A 17,156-nucleotide genomic window follows, 5' to 3' on the forward strand; every position below is an offset into this window, starting at 1 on the left:
TTTTGGATATTAACCCCATGTGGTTTGCACATATTTTCTCCCATTCCATAGGTTGCCATTTCATTTTGTTGATTGTTTCTTTTGCTGTGCAGAAGCTTTTTGATTTAGTTTGGTTAGTCCCACTTGTTGATTTTTGCCAACAAGTACATGAAAAAGTTCTCACCATCACTAATCATCAGAGAAATACAAATCAAAACCACAATGAGATATCACCTCACACCTGTTAGAATGGCTATTATCAAAAAGATAGGAGATAACAGATGCTGGTGATGATGTGGAGAAAAGGGAACCCTTGTTCACTGTTGGTGGGAATGTAAATTGGTACGGCCAGTATAGAAAATAGTATGGAGGTTCCTCAAAAAATTAAAAAATAGAACTCTGTTATGATCTAGCAATTCTACTTCTGGCTATGTATTTGAAGGAAATGGAATCACTATCTTGAAGAGATATCTGCACCCCATGTTCATTATAGCATTATTTACAATAGCCAAGACATGGAAACAACCTAAGTGTCTGTTGATGGATGAATGGGTAAAGAAAATGTGGCATATATATATATATGGTGGACTATTATTCAGCTGTAAAAAAGAAGGAAATCCTGCTATTTGCAACAACATGGATGAATCTTGAAAGTATTATGCTGAGTGAAATAAGTTAAACAGACAAAAACAAATACTGTATGATTTCACTTATATGTGGAATCTAAAAAATTGAACTCATAGAAACAGAGAGTGGATTGGTGGTTGCCAGAGGTGGGGAGAGTGGGGGAAATGTGTCAAGGTGGTCAAAGGGTACAAACTTCCAGTTATAAGATGCTGAAGTTCTGGGGATGTAATGTACACTATGGTGGTATTGTATTGTATACTTAAAAGTTGCTAGGAGAGTAGATCTTTATAAAAGTTCCCACCACACATACAAGAAGGGTAATTATGTGAGGTGATGGATGTCTTAACTAACCTTATTGTGGTAATCATTTTGTAATATATAAGTATCAAATCATCACGTTGTACACTTAAACTTACACAATATTAAATGTCAATTATATCTGAATAAAGCTGGAAAAAAAAAGAAGAAAAACTATAGCTTGGAGATGTCAAGCCAGGGATTTACAGAAAGCTGATCCAGGCGATTGGTGATAGTCACAACCAGTCAAATGGATTTTCACTTCTGTTGGTTAAGCTTTGACTTGAGTCTGAACCATTCTCCAGTTGGATGACCATAAAAGGATGCTGGGAAGAGTTTGAGAAGAGACAAGGCAGTCTCCTTGGGCCTCCATTGTTCCCTTAAAAAAGGCAGCCTTGGGGACTCAGCATTCTGTTGGCTTTATTCAACTAAGACCCACAGTTGAGGGAGAAAAGAAGATGAGTAATGCTTGAGGAAGTCTTAACATGTTTGGGTTGAATATTTCCACCCTGATTATGTTTTTAATAGCCAGTCAGGGGCCTTTTCAGTCCTGGCTACCCTTTTATGGTATGCTTATGCAACCCCCAGAGCATTTTGAAATTAATTTCATATAAAGTGCAATAGACATAGAATGATTCTTGTGGGTTCCTATGGCACCTGTACTCCTATTTTAAAGTTGCCTTATTTGTCAGTATTTCCAGATAAAAGAAGAGCGTTTGCTATATCTTTGGCTATTTGAAATGTAGAACTTTTTTTTCCTTCCAAGTGACCTGTTATCAGAGGTTTCACTGGAACACACTTGAGAAAAAATGCTAAGTTATAGCTTAATACACATTGGCAGCTGGTGTTGAATTCTACCCTTCCCATATATTCTAACACTGCAGTCTTTTATGGCCTACGCATTAATGTTGTAAGGTCGCTTGGGACCTTTTTATGGCATTAGTCTTTGTGGTACTGGAAATGGACTTGCCTTTTAAGGCCCGTAACTACTCCCTGCTTTCCTGTGCAATTGAGGTTTTTAAATGGAAAATCTGAGTCCAAACTCTTTGACTTCAGCATTGGGAAAACATACTGAGAGGCTGTTGTTTAGATTGTAGGAGTTGGTGAAGAGGAAGAAAGGAAAAAAAAATCCTCTTTTCAGGTGAAGGACAGTATAATTAAGGCCCCAACCTAGACATGTACCTCTTATAGAAATCCCAAGTGTTTTTCTCTCAAACTTGGATTGAGAGGTGTACATGCTTTAAGATCATCTCATTTGCTTATTCTCTCAAACTTCTACTGGGGAACGTGACTTAGTAGGATTTGTTCCTCTAGAGTAGGGACCAGCCAACTTTTTCTGTGAAGGGTTAGATAGTAAGTATTTTAGGCTTTGTGGGCTGTCACAACTACTCGGCTCTGTTGTGTTAGCATGAGAATAGCCATATTCAATATGTAAGCCAATGGGTGTGGCGGTGTTCCAATAAAACTTTATTTCAAAAACAGGCAGTGGGCTATGTTTGGCTTCAGGACTGTCATTTACTAACCCCTCTCCCAGATGAATACCGCCACAAATGATAACCAGGTGATTCAAGTGATTGCCCAATGTGGCGATTATGTTCTCCAAATATCTTGGGAAGTTCTAGATTGAACTTCAGTGAACGCACTGTTAAGCAAGGATGACTGAACCCATAGAAAACTGTAGTCTTGAAGGATGAGGTGTTGTGCATGGCATATGGAGACCATTGGTGATTGTAGCTTGCCCCATGCTTCTGGCAGTATGTTCAAGGATCTCCATGTGTTCTCCAGGCACATCCGGTTGTAAAGTCCTCCCTTCTTGTACCTGGCTCCTCTTTTGAGAAACCTAGCCTGAGACTGTAGTCGGGGTGATTCCATGGGGCCTCATTTGCTCTTCTCCTGGTTGCTGTCTGTGCTATTCTTAGTCTGTTGCTTATAGGAGGGACTGGGTTCCCTCCCAACCTTTTACAGCCTCAAAACCCACACAAGAAGGCAAGTCACACTTTCCATGTTGACATGCCTGCCTGTTTTCCCCTCCCCTTGCCCTCTGGCTCTCCCTGCCTGAGAATAAACTGAAAGATGCTTGAGGATTCTTTTTTTTGTCCAAGACTTCAGGTCAGGTTATTGAATTCATTCACAGACTCAGGCTCCATCCATTGAGCTAATAGCCACCAGAGGCCAGACGGGGCTGGCAGGCATGGGAAGCAGTCACTGAGACAATCTGAGGTTTGACGTGTCTTGTTTTGATAGTAAAAGCTTTTAAGTACATTAAAAGATCTCCAAATGTCAAGAGGATGTGGGAAAGCTAATAAGCATGATGGTAAAGCGCTTGGTAAGTGTGCTGTGTAAGTGGTTAGTAATCAAAAGTAATGCTGTTATTTATTTGTCCACGGAGCTCAGGCTGAAGAACCTGGCATCTAGAGCTTCAGTTAATACAGTGGGTGTGAGGCTCTGAGCCAGCACACAGCCTGTACCTTCAGATGGGCAAAAGCAGAAAACCTCTTTTCTATTTTCTGAATCATGATACTTAACAGTGACCAGCTACCTTCTTTTGAGTTTTATTTCTTTGTTCCTTTCCCATTTGCATTGTTTTCTAAAACTTCCATAGGTGGACATTCAGTGCCCCACAGAGCTGACTCATCCAGCCCTCTGCTGTCAAGTTTAAAACAAATATAATTAGAAAACCTACAGCTAGACAACGTGAAGGTTGTAAATTAAAATCCCAAAGTCAGGGGAAACAGAGTGAGTCATCTATGTGTTGCCATGTAAAAATGCTCATATTTAGCTGCTCAACTAGTCACTGAAATAATACCACCAGACAGTCAGGAAGGTAGCTGTGGTAGGTGTTTGTGTGTTGGGGGGTACATGGCACTATGTTCCACCTGAGTGAATTGTCCTTTTTGGTTGCTTGGTTGATTCTATTTCCACTGTGAGAACAGTGGGTCGTGAGCTGATGTACCTCCTTCTAATTAGGGGTGTAAGGTTCCAGTGGGAAAGCTGGGCACTTACTCTAACAAAATTGAGCAATTCGGGGAGGACTGTTCTGGAGCAGAGAAAATGGCTTCATTTCCTTCAGAATTGTTTTGAAATATGTGGCCTCCCTTATCCCTATTACCCCAGGCAAGTGCTAGACTTGATGTTTTTGTAGTTTACTTAATCTGTGCTGCGTGAATAGAGATCATTTTTTGCTTTTCAATCTTTAATCTCCGAGTTGAATTTTCTCCACACATACCTAGAGTTTGGCAGTCTACATTATTTTCCAGATGGATCAACTCTTGATCCAGAGAGACATAAGTATAACTTGTGGCTGTAGATGTGGCTTAGAAAATGGCTTTGTTAACTGTTTCAGTCCAAACCAGGTCTTCAATGTCAAGGGCAAACAATACCTTGCCCATTTACTGTTCCACAAAATTGGTTTCTCATTCTACCACCATTTCCTGAGAAATGAATGTGCATAAATATATGACATTTCTAATTATTTTACAGGTGTTCCCCGCTATCCAAAAGTAGAGCATTCCTATGAAACCTTTCATAAGCTGAAATGGCCTAAGGCGAAGAGAATTCTCAGCCTTCTGAAAGTTCTCCTTAGGGGAATTGACCTAACACTTTTGGAAGGCGGAGGTGCCTGTACTACTGACTCAGTCTAAAATTACTTTATAGAGGGCAGGGTTATTTGTAAATCAGAGCTTTGGGCTGTCTTTGCTAATCCTTATATTTTATCATAGATGGGCTTTATATAGTCTAATTACATATATATTTTTTAAAGCAATAGTTACTCTGTAGTGAAATCCCGTATCAAAATGGGAGGAGTGGCAACTGAGATACCTTTAAAAAGTTTGCATCACTAAGTGTGCACTTGATTTGGGAAGGAGTAGGAGGAGTCCACTTTAGTCCTGCTGGGGGAACTTAATATGTTTACTAAACAGATCTGTTCATTTGCTAATCTCATATATTGTCAGTGACAAATATTCATACCAGCTATTTTTCTTTTCTTTCCTAGCAACATCCATTTTTCACCCTACACGAATCCAAAGCAACAGACGTGGCATCTTTTGTAAAACTGATTCTTGGAGACTAAAAACAATGGACTCAATCGGTTCCTCCTGTGGATTGGTGGGTGTATGGGGTGAAGCACGTTCACTAAAGCACCAATAGAAACTCATCTTTGAGATAATTTAACCCCGCCTGTCAGAAGGTTTTTTCTCCCCAGTTTTTTTTCCCCTCCAAAGGGGGCCTTGGAATCATAGTATAGAATGAACTGTCTAGATGGATGAAATATCATAAAGGCTTAGGACTTAAAAAGGTGATTAAATATTTAATGGTGTGTCATATGAGTCCTTAAGCTTCTCAGACTTCTCTTGTTCTTTACAAAATGACTGCATTGGCCCTGCTAAAAAGGTGCTACAGTAGTGATGAAATTATAAGTAGATTTGTAGTTTGTCCCACTGATTATTTTAATATTTATGTTTAAGTGCTTGGTTGGAAAGATTCCATTTTATGCAAGGAGGGAGATACAAAAGACAAGGTTGGGTTGGCAATATTTATAGGGCTCTTATTTTTTAAGTTCAATCGTGTCTGTGGTCCAGAAGAAATTATTTAATATGCATCTTTAAGAGTGTTATAAAAATATCAATAAGGAGCTCTTCTTGTAAAATATCTGTTCCAGCTGTTGTGGCTGCTGCCGTGTTCCCAAACATCTGCTCAGTCCTGGGTAATAACCACATATTTTAGGTGAAGTGGCGAGATATCCTGGTCATACTCTTTCTCCAACTTTGGAAAACAAAATCACTTTTATCACAGCTCAAAGAGTCACAGATTTGGTTCTCTTGACATGTGTGGTATAGTATTAATGGAATGTGATTCGTGATATGATTTTATATCATTTATCTTTCTATCTGTGTGTGCATGTGTGTGTATTTGGTAAGTCACGAGTTCTGCCAAGTGGCTCCTGTGAACATCTATATTTAGTAAGGAGGACATTTGTCAGTCCCGCGGGGAAATATCATGTCAAACCACACAGAGAATTGGTGCCTTCTGCTTTTGCCCCTCCTACCATGTAAAAGCCCCAAGGATTGCCTTTGTAGTCAACATACTCTGCTTTTTTTTGATTTTGTTTTTTTGTTCAGTGAAGAAGCCCTACTATTACTGGAAGGGCTGCAATAGAAAAAAATTAAAGGCAATTAGTAGTTCTTTGATAAGGTAAGGAGGTAAGGGAGAGGGTTGAATTAATTCCTAGGAATAGACTGCCAAATTTCCACAGGTTGGATTAAGGCCACATCTTTCTTCAGCAGTGTGCAGTAGCTACCTCACCAGAGGAGGCTAGCTCCATTGTGGATGCCCAGCAGGTTGACTAAGCCACAGAAGCTCTTTCTCGTGGCCAAATATGCCCATGGGTTCTCTGATTGGGGCTCTCAGTTCCTCGAAGATCAAGGAGTAAAGTGATCCACAGGGAAAATACAGACCGATAATAACCAGGAAATATTACTTTTGGACATTGTGTTAATACAAGGCTACTCCTGCAGTACAAGGGCAGAGGATTTTGATTAAAAAAAGAAGACGAGAACACACTCTGTTTCTTTCCTTGCCTCAAGTTCACAAATATGGAGGAAAGATTGCTCCCTTGAATCCTCCCCTTCTTCTCCTTTTAGATTTTGAAGTGCAATCGTGTATTTTCTGTTTGCATTTTCTCCTTGTTCTTGACCTCTAGCTCATAGCAGCTGCCCAGGGTGAGTATGGCCCTTCCGTACACTTCTTCATATTCAGTTCCAAGACGTACCCATTTGATTAAACGTCAGTTTCATTTGCTCTGAAGCTACCTCTGTCCTCATCTTTTTCCAGCCAGAAAAGGAGTATTATCCTAGGGATTATAGCCATTCACTTTCCCACTCACCTTCCTAAATCTTGGAAGTTTCTCTCTTTGAGACCGAGAGGAAAAGATCACAACTGTATTGCTTGGTTGATTCATCCATCTTATGAGAGAGGAAAGTAGTAGAAAAAAATCCGAGGTCATTCCATGGCAGCTTTTGGTGAAGTATGTAGAGCAAAACATCTTTCTGGTCTGAGTCGGGTTACTCATATCTGTTGTACAGTGTGGTTTCTACTTTGAAATATTCTTAACCAAGTGTGTTTGTCATGTGTAGGCCTCTCCAGGGCCTGAATTTGCAAAACAATCATATTGAGGTAGAGAAGGAGTTAGTCAGTGGTTCTCAACCCTGGTGCACATTGGAATCACCGGGAGCTTGTGAACATCGTCAATGCCACGGTCCCAGAGACTCTAATTTAATCGGTCCAGGGTGAGGCCTGGGAATTGGTATTTTTTACAAGCTGCTCATGTGATTCTGATGTGCAGGAGGGTTGAGAACATTGGTCTAGTACCTCCTAAGAGAGATTGATTTAAAATGACCTTCTCTTGAACATTTGCAGAGAGTAACAAGTGACTATAGACAGGAACAAGAGCCCCCACTTCATTCCCTGTCACTATCAGGGAAGACATGTTCCTGGAATACTGATTTGAAATTTGGGATACCTTTTCCCCATAGAAACAATGTACTACATGGTGATTAGGTGTCTTATGTGCTAAATGGCTTGATAGCCTTGGGTCTAAATTTTCTTTTTTTTTTGAGAACTGCATTATAAGTTCTAAGCAACTAATTTTAAAATAAATATAGAGATGCATAAGTTATATTTAAGATGATGTAAGTTGGGAGTCTCTTGTACATACATACATATATATATATATATGTATATGGGGGGGTGTGTGTGTGTGTATGTATATATATATATATATATATATAGAGAGAGAGAGAGAGAGAGAGAGAGAGAGAGAGAAAAGAAAGATATCCATATCCAGGGATGATACTCAAAATATTTAATGTGCTACTGGCACAGACCATCTGAATATTAGCCCTGTCTATACCTATCAATGTATTAGAAAGTCAGTATATCTCTACAAAAGAGATCATGCTCTTTTTTCCAAATCTATTTGATTTATTATCATATAATTTTCCATATTATAAATTGTCTTTCTGTTTATAAAAATATCCATCTCTTTCTATATGTTGTTGATTTCAAAGGTGTGCCAAAAGATAATGTGAGTGACTTTTAAGACAATTGCTATATATATATATGTACATATCAATGAGTATTGCCCTTCAGAGTAGCTGCCTTGAAAGACTATATATTTATATGAATAATGCTAGTAAGATATTTTTGCCACTTCTATTTCAGAAAAGGCTTCAGAATCCATTTCCTCCCCCATACATGTCACATGTAGAACCATCATTTTCTAATTACTCCTTAGTTGTTTGTTTGTTTTTGCAAAAATCCTTACCAGGTATTTCCCTCTTTGGTTTGCTTGCCTTGTTTGTCAGACTTAGCACCAAGTTGTGCTTGACAATCTCTAGAAGTCAGATAGTCCTTTGGAGCTGAAGTTTTACCATCAGTGAGTCTTTTTAAAAGACCATGTCATGGGCTCTGAAGCTAATTTCAAATGTAGATTTCCCAAAAAAGTGTGCATTTGTTTTTAAGCACAGTCAACCGTCCTAGAATAAGTGTCGAACCTCCCCAAATGGAGACTTTAAAGGAGAAAAAAGCCACATAGATGTATGTATTTGATGATAAAATATCGGTCAGATAGTCCTCAGTTTCACAGGTGGCACTCATCGATTACCCATGATTGAAGGCCCTCATGTGGAGGAACAGTCTGTTATTTTAAGGACTGGGTTTGGTCACACTGACATAGAATGAACTGGTTAAATAAGCAGCTTCTATCTTGGTTAAGCCACCTGAAAATGAGTATATGTGGCTATAGCTCAAAATTGTTTGTGTTTTAGAGTTCTTGTATATCCTCCAAGCCTAACAAAAAGATGTATTTGCCAGAGATTCCTAAACTTTCTCTGTTCATGGCACCATTGCTTGTCTTATTAATTTTTTTTATGGTGCCCTAGGCCAAAATAAATACTTAATAGTTCCATTTAAGTAATTAGGCCCAAACAACTTAATAGTAGTAGGTTTCACGATGTCCTCCAGATGTTGCTGTATTTCCCTCAAAAATTTACAATATCTTATGGTGCCCCTGTGAGTTTGCTGTGGCACCTCAGGAGGTCTCAGCACCCAGTTTGGGGACCATAGGTATATGTTGTACTGATGTTTGCACTGTCTACAGTTGGTGACCCTCAAAATGGAATTCTTGGCCACTTAATCCTCTATATTACTTCACACTTTGTGTTTCATCATTGTTATTATTGTTTTTGCTTGCCTCTGGTTGATTAGCTTCTTAACTGAGGTCCTACCCTCCTTTGCTCTTCATCAGTCCTGCAGTGCCAGATGTCATAATCTAGAAAGCGAAATACTCATTAGCCTCAGCATTAGCGGAGGCTGGCACTCCCTGGTTTCTGCAAATGCACTTGACTTAGTATCTTTGGAATATAATCACAGAAGAGGGAAAGAGGAGATAATGTTTTCATAGTTTAACAGTAAAAATGCTTTTGTTGACCAAGGGGCTTCATCAGCTCTGCTCAGAGAAACTACTCTGTTTCTCCCAAAGGTGTCTAACAAAGCACTTTATCTTTGGCCTGAAAGTGCAAAGGATGCCTAGTTCCTGATTTCCAACCCTAATGCTCTTTTGGCCATGTAACTCCCTCTGACCTTGAAGGTAGGATTCATATATTCATAAAATTCATTGGAGCTGGTAGTCAGATCTTGTAAAATGAATTAAATCTCTATTGTGCTGGGGATTTTGCCTTCTTAATGTCTATATCTGACTTAAAGGGAGATTTGCTGGCTTAAAGGAATCTTCCTTTTTTATTGAATTAGCAAGTACAAGGTGCAATTTTCAATTGGATCCCTGAAAATTTACATATTCAAATGAAAAAGGCCAGAGTAAAATCTAGGAAGAGGAAGCTACAGAACCTGATAGAATAGAAAAAAGATATTTTATTCTAGAAGGTCCATGTTGCTCTTGTCTAGGGATATGTATGTGTGTGTGTGTGTCTCTGTGTGTGTGTGTGTTTAGCACTGTTAAATGCGCTGGCAGCTCAAGATACTCTTTAGTTTTCTTTGGCTTTAATTGGGGTATCTGGATTCCTTTGGGAAGCTGTTGAAAGCTAGGACCTTTTCCCTAGGAAAATGCACATTTTACACGGAACACATAGTTTTGCAAACATTTTTTGTTGAAGGGGAGTGGGGAGTAGAGTACAGTTTATAGACCCCATAGGATCTATAACCTCTGCTCTGTAGAATGTGGACTGTGACATTCTAGACCAGGGATGGGCACACTTTTTCTGTAAAGGGCCAGATCGTAAACATTTTTCACTTTGTGTTCCATATAGTCTCTGTGGCAGCTACACAAGTCTGCTGTTGTACCATGAAAGCATCCATAAACAATACGTAAATGAATGAGCATGGTGGCCATGTTCCAATAAAACTTTATTTACAAAATCAGACAGTGGACCAGATTTGGCCCACAGGCCATGGTTTGCCAATACCTGTCCTGAGACCATCAAATACAAAACTCCAATTGATTAACTATGTGTGTAGACTTTTTCCGTTTGTAAGTATTTAGCTCAACTGCTGTTGAGGTAGATTAGGAAGATGGACATAGGAAAATCAATTTGGAAAGAATGGGGACCGTTCAGTCCCTTGAAAATTGCCTCTTAATTTCCCCAGGTAAGTATTCCTTGCTCTGGAAGCCAGTGGGACAATTTTCTTCAGGTTAAATCTAGTACCTATTTTTTCTATTTCTATGCAATAACCAACATAACGTACTTCAACTTGGAAATAAAAGGCACCCTTCTCTTATTCATTACTGCATTCTTATCTCCTATCTTTGCATTTTGTTTCTCTCTGTAGTGTGATTTATGTGCAAGGAGAATCATGAACCCAGGCACTAATCATTTGGTTTCCGTTCTCCCTGGACTGTGTTAGGATTTGAGAATTTGGGAGGCCATACTTACCTCAGAAGCAGAAGGCAGATAGAATTCTTAAAATCTTCCAGTTCATCCACCGCATCTATTTGGCCATCTTTTGAGAAAGTAAGAAAGAATAGTTTTGAGTCAAAATACTTGTTCTCGGGTGGATTTAGATCTCTGAGCTCTCACTGTGATGGGAGACTTAGGCCTCCCCCTTGAGTACTGTCCCTGGACCTGGAGAGAGGAGGCTGCTTTATCTTAACTCCTTTTTTAATCATCAGGAAATTTCTATTTTAAGGGGCCTATGCAAAATTCCTCTTTTGTGATATGGTTGTCTTGGGTTACCAGCCGTGGTTGAATTTCTGGGCCCCAAAGCCTCTAAAGAAAGCTCTACCTTCCCTATGGGACCCGAATAATTTGCTTTGCCTTCTGTCGGGACTTGCACCCTCTTTGCTGTACAAATAACTGTCTGCCTGTTACCTAAGCCATCTCCATTTTCTTCTTCCAGAACAGTACAACACATCTTACTTAAGGCTATAGTCTCTTTATTATTCAGAAACATTTTATTTCCTGCTGCATCATCAGGCAAACATAAGTTACACTTAAGATGACACTCGGAAACTCTTTAGGAGAGCATATTTAAGTATTTGATCTGGCAATTTACCTAAAAGTATGTTTTCTCTTCACCTAGGGAAACAAAACCTGAATTCCAGAGCCTTCAAAGTGAAATTATCCTTCTGAGGGAAGCACATTGCCACCAAATACATCACTTACCACCTGTTCCTGGTGTCTGCAAAGAAGATGTCATTTTTCTGAGGTTTAGTGAGTCACTGTTGACAGCTATGCAAATATAATTCTACCATCGCAGGTTTCCTAACGGAGTCGTTTGGAATCAAGACTTAAGTTGAGGTTAATCTTTTCAGTTCCCGAGCCAAACTCCTTTGTCAAGCAAAATTTCTCTAAAAGCCTCTTTCCTATCTGAGGTGAAAGGACTGGGCCTACGTAGAAACACAAAGCAAAGTCAAGGACTTTGTTGTAGGGATTTTTTTTAAAAAAGAAACCAATATCACCTCGTGACACAAACATGTGTTAATGGAATTTAAAAATATCCAGCCTAGTTCCCTGGGACTGTCAGTATCTTGACATCATTTGTGTTGTCATTTGAACTAGGATGTTGAGCCCTTTATTCTTGGGAGTTTACAATTAGGTTTTGGGGGATTTGCATTGTATTTTTTTCTTATAGTTGTCCATGTGGACAGATGTCTTTGTGGGCAGTTAATCTTGACATGCATGGGTTTTCCCCAGTTACGTTTGCATTTCTGGGATTCAGGGTCTCTTTTCGAGGAATGAGGCTAATGCTTCTGTGACTTGGAAATTGAGTTCAGGGAAAACACGGGAAAGTTTAGGCGCTTACTGGTGTTTTAATGTAGGAAACAGAACTTCCTAAGTGATCCCTAGAGTCTGTGGCTTTGACCAGGCCATCACAGTCTTTTCTGGTTTTCTTGATTGCATTTCCTTATTATTTTTCTGCTGGTCACAGCAGATGACCTGGGCTGACTTAACATTTCTGTGGAAAGAAACTAATCCAACCATTTCTCATATATCAAAACTCAGAATCAACAATTTTGCATTGGTCTGCTTAAATGGACTCTATTGTTCCCAAATATTGAAAATGTAAGGGATATCTAAGAGAACTTTTAGCAAAACCCTCATTCAAAATATAAGACCTTATAATAAGAACTTCCATTTGGCCTTTAAAGAAGAGCAGCTGGGTTGGGTATCTATTCCCCTTAAGTAATATTCTGTTGTGGCCAGAAATGAGCAGTTAGCATTATTTGGTCACTACCACCGTTTGTATTGGAGTCTGCAAGCTATTTCAACAAAGCAAGTCAGACCACCGCCTTAGGGGATTGTCACTGGACTTTTTGAAGTTTAAGGCTGAACGATGATGTGAAATCATGTTTAGGGGCTGGGAGAAAAGATAAATGCAAGGAGCAGTGCTGAACTAGGCACTCCATGGAGGAACAAGCTGATAAAAGAAGCTGGCAGACAGATATAGTCCTTAACTTGTTTTCAGTATTGCTATAGAGATGATCTTCTGTGGGAAAACCCATCAGAAAGCCAAACCTTTATTATTTTTTTCCCTTAAAAATACTGAACCATAAGAGGATTCAGAGAGTGGCATTGATTTGGATATCAGAAAATTTTCTCACCTTCTTCTAGTGTGATTGATTCTTCAGAGTCGCCATTTTAAACTGATAGCACCCAGAAAAAAGGTAGATGATTAGATATACAACCCATCCATCAGCTACCTTCTGGGTGAAGAAAAATGAGTACAGAGTTGAGCCCCTTAATCTTTAGTTATGGTGGCAGATGTTTTTAAGAAAGATGGACACCAAAGCTTATCTGATGAGCATACTTTTCCACAATGCAGAGAACTGTGAATGTTTGTAGAAATACACTACGAGTCTTCACCAGAAGAGCTAGAATTTCTGATTTTAAAACAACACTCAAAGCTAGTTTGCATTTTCAGAAGCAGTGAGTTGTGAGGAAGAATTAGTTGTTTTCTTTTCTTTTCTTCTGATCTCAAGTTGTCTGTCCTCGCGTATGTTCAATACTTGGGGAGGTAAGAGTCAAGGATACAGAAGTGGTTTCCAGACTATATTCAGTGGTGTCCCTGGGGGTCTCTTATGAAGGGAAAGGGAAGAGAGTGTGATGAAGGTCAACCTTGTCCATCTGAAACCCTATCAACCTCCAATCAGAATATTTGGCTACCAATATTGTTCTCTTTAACTGGAAATCTCTGTGGCTGTTAAAGGCTTGGGAACTTTGGATGAAATGACAACTTCAGGACCCTAAGCAGGCCAAGAATCTGGGAAATTTTGTAGCCAGCAATGTCTGTGAGTCCCTGGCATTTGCTGTATTGACAGGAAAATAGGGCTTAGAGGCAGAAGGGCAAGAAGAGAGGGCCATTTATTTTAATTTTTAAGCATGAATCATTTGAAAGAAAACGCAAAATTTGTTACGTGATGGCCATGAATATAGATCCTTAAATTGGTTATTTTTCTAAAGTGATTGAGAATAACCTGATTTCAGTGACGAGGAGTGGCATGACTGGGCTTTTGATAGGCAGTGGAATTTCTAAATTTCTACATTTGCAGAGGCAGGAGTTATAATTTTTGTTCATTGACGTGTAGGAAAAAGTAAAGCTCTTTGGACAATTTTGGCACAGAGAAGGGTAGATCTGAGACTCAAGCTAACAGAGTTACCACTGCTGGGTTTTACAAAGATTATAGGTGGAGAAAGGTGACGGGAAGCTGGTTCAGCTGAGCCAGCTAGCTGGAAGATGAACCAGTTAGTTGGAAGCTGAAAACTATGATGGTGTATCTGTCATGAACTGAACACAAGGGAATGCTTAGACATCAGCTGAATGATATCAGGTGCCTTCTACACACACATAACGAGTCTGTGGTGAATTCTGATAGTAGTTTGTTTGCCACTAAACCAAATTCAACAGCTGGGGTTTCACAGCAGCCATTTTAAAACACTTTATGTGTCAAAAAGTTACGTTTGTCAACAATTTGTGGAGTTCTCGGCCAATCTCTGTGTAAAAGCCACCCGAGGAGGTGCGATTAAGAAAATTCAGACAATTTATCTGCCATATTACCCCTGTGTTTGATTTATTCTTTAGTCACAAATTTATTTTCTGAGTGGAGTGATTTTCTGTATGAACTGAGATGATGAAATGATGTTTTAATAAAATAACAGGTATTTTTAGAGGAAAAGTGTTTTCTTTATGTAATTAACTTCCAAAGTTGGACATATTTCCTACTGTACAGAATCATTGCATTGGGTCATTTTAAACTGAAAGAAGTGTTAGGGATGTAGTTCAAATTCTTTATTTAAATACATGAACATTTTTCTATATATTTTGTGAAAATCTTGATGAGATGCTAGATACAACTTCTCTATGAAATTGAACTTTACAAGAATTTTAGTAAAATAGGTGAGTTTCCCCAGCTTCCTTTGTGCTTGAGTTTCATTGCTGAAAATGCTGCTTCCATTTATTAATCTGGTCTTTGTAAGGAAAAAAAAACTACTTTTTTTCTTACGTTGTGTGAATTTTATGATAGCCCTTTTTTTATTTGTACAGTCATCCCTCAGTATCCACGGGGGATTGGTTCCAGGACCCCCGTGGATGCTCAAGTCCCTTAGTCAGCCCTTCCTATCGTGGGTTCCGCATCTGTGGATATGGAGGGCTGACTGATTGATTGTTTTCCTAGACTGCACCCCAAATTTGTTTTTAAGCCATGTTTGTTGTAAAGACAGCTGTTGGGGCAAGTGGAACCATACTTCGTCTTTACAATCCCTTGATGCTAGAATGAAGTAATTCCACATGCTACTTAGGAGCCCCTGCTATCTTTTCCTGGTACCTGAAATATTCTGAAAGGAGATCGGAGAGGTTGTGCACCCCTGTCTTTCCAAACGCATCTTCCACACTGTCTCTGGAGAGTTTGTAATAGAAGAATGACTACCATTTTGTGGATTGCCTCATCAACTGACTCCCTCATCTCTGTATAGCGTGCTGCTAGCTTTCCCTGGTGGAAATCATCTCTTCTTCATCCATTGGGATGCTTTTTCTTTATGAATGAGGCAGCCTGAACTGTAGAGTATGGAATTCATTAGAAGTTCATAAAGTAAAGACCTCTGAAGGATGTGGGTGGAATGTTTCCATGCCTTTGAGGTGAAGGTTAAATTTATGTTGTGGCCCTGGGAACTTTTTGCTTTTGAGTTGCAGAAGGAAAGAAGGAGTTGGGGGTATATACTTTGTATTTTCTATATGGAAATGTCTGGGACAGCTTTCTTAAGGCTAAAACATTCTTCATCATTGTATGGGGAAAGGAAAGTTATGAATATCAATTGATAACTTCAGTCAAGGTCCAGGATTGTATTTAAAAATACCTGTTTTGTAGGGAGGTGTGCCTTTTGTTGTCTTTGCGGTATTGGCTTTGGTGGCCCTCAGTGCATTTTCATTTTAGCCTAGCTTTCCTGTTATCTAGGTTGTGTGCATTGTTTTTCTTTTGAACTACTGCTTATTGTAATTGGTGATGTTATCCTAAAATTCTGAAACCAAGGAAATAGCTAATGTGCAGGACTTGAGGTAGATGCAAGTATTGGTGCTGATGTAGGTTAAGTTTTAATAGAGTGACCAGAAATATACTGAATTGAGGGATAATGTGGCTTTAAAAAAGTCATTTTTGTTTTTAACATTTGGAGAAGCAACCTGTCCTAGGTCCTTATCCTTGAGAAATTCATCCTATCGTGCAAATACCATTGGTGGAACATACTTAATAGCCTGGATGATTAGCCTCTATCAGTAAATAAACAAGGAATTATAATAATTGCCAAAGGTGGGGGTAATTTTGCCTTAGATAGGTCATTCTATGGTGAAATTTCCAATCAGAGTCTCTTGTAAAAAGCATAACTTGTAATTTCTCTCCTCTTTTCTGATCTAAGAGCATGGTAAAGGAAGAGTAAGGTTCTGATTGCTATGAAATATTTCTTTGAATGTGTGTTTTTGACCAAGGAAATGGCTGACATGTTGAACTGAGTGGTTGTTACATGGTTCATATGGTGACCTCTCTGGCTCCCCTCTCACCACCTCACAAGGAAAATGAAATTGGGAGATTAAATCAAACTTGGACTCCTCTGTTGATGAGGAGCTTACACTTTGATTTCCTATCTCAGGATTTTCTTCAGTTTCATACTGCTGCTGAGGAGGAAGGAACAAGCTGCAGACACTGTAACTGGTCTCCGGACGTTTGTGCGTGTGTATGTAAAACTTCACACCGTGTGTGTTGTGTTCAATGTTGTGTCAATCTATGAACTGACTCAAACAACAATTTGAAGATAGAGAAGACAGTGATAATGGCAAAACCACCTCTTTCTGTCCAAGTGCTTGCTATGACTTTCATAGCTAGGACGAGTAACATAAGTATTCAGGAGCAAGGTGTCCTTGAAAGAAATGGTGTGTTGATCTCATAAGAAAATGTACAACCAATAAAAGACATTTTAAAAAGTGCGGTGAGTCTGTATATTAATTGAGTTGTACATGGAAATCCTTTTTTTCCAGAAATGCTGCTTTTATGTGTAACAGCCCTGCAGATAAAAGCTTTGCTTGAACTCTTTACTCTGTTTTTCCCCCCATTTCTATTTCCCCAATTCTAAGACATAATGGAACAAAACATAACAAAACAACAGTATTGCCGTCTTGAAGACTCATTAGAAAGTCATCTCATCTGTAGTGAACTTCAGACTCAATATTCTTATAGTTAATATTTCTACCTTAGA

The 17,156-nt window shown here is 39.1% G+C and overlaps 1 protein-coding gene across 3 annotated transcripts in view; it reads left to right on the forward strand.

The window, feature by feature from the left end:
- The window catches only part of MAP2K6 (mitogen-activated protein kinase kinase 6), a 118,605-nt gene extending 101,723 nt beyond the window's left edge, over positions 1–16,882 (forward strand). For 2 of the 3 annotated variants that reach the window (XM_087441489.1, XM_014789197.2), the window contains exon 12: positions 4,898–5,226. In XM_087441489.1, coding sequence (XP_087297615.1) covers positions 4,898–4,975 — 78 coding nt within the window. In that variant the 3' untranslated portion in view covers positions 4,976–5,226. Of the gene's footprint in view, positions 1–4,897; positions 5,227–11,496 lie in introns of those variants that run through there. The other variant, XM_004432700.3, reaches the window with a different exon arrangement.
- Positions 16,883–17,156: the final 274 nt, after the last annotated feature.

This window comes from Ceratotherium simum, chromosome 16, assembly GCF_057802395.1.
Source record: "Ceratotherium simum simum isolate JZ-2026a chromosome 16, ASM5780239v1, whole genome shotgun sequence".
NCBI lineage: Eukaryota > Metazoa > Chordata > Mammalia > Perissodactyla > Rhinocerotidae > Ceratotherium > Ceratotherium simum.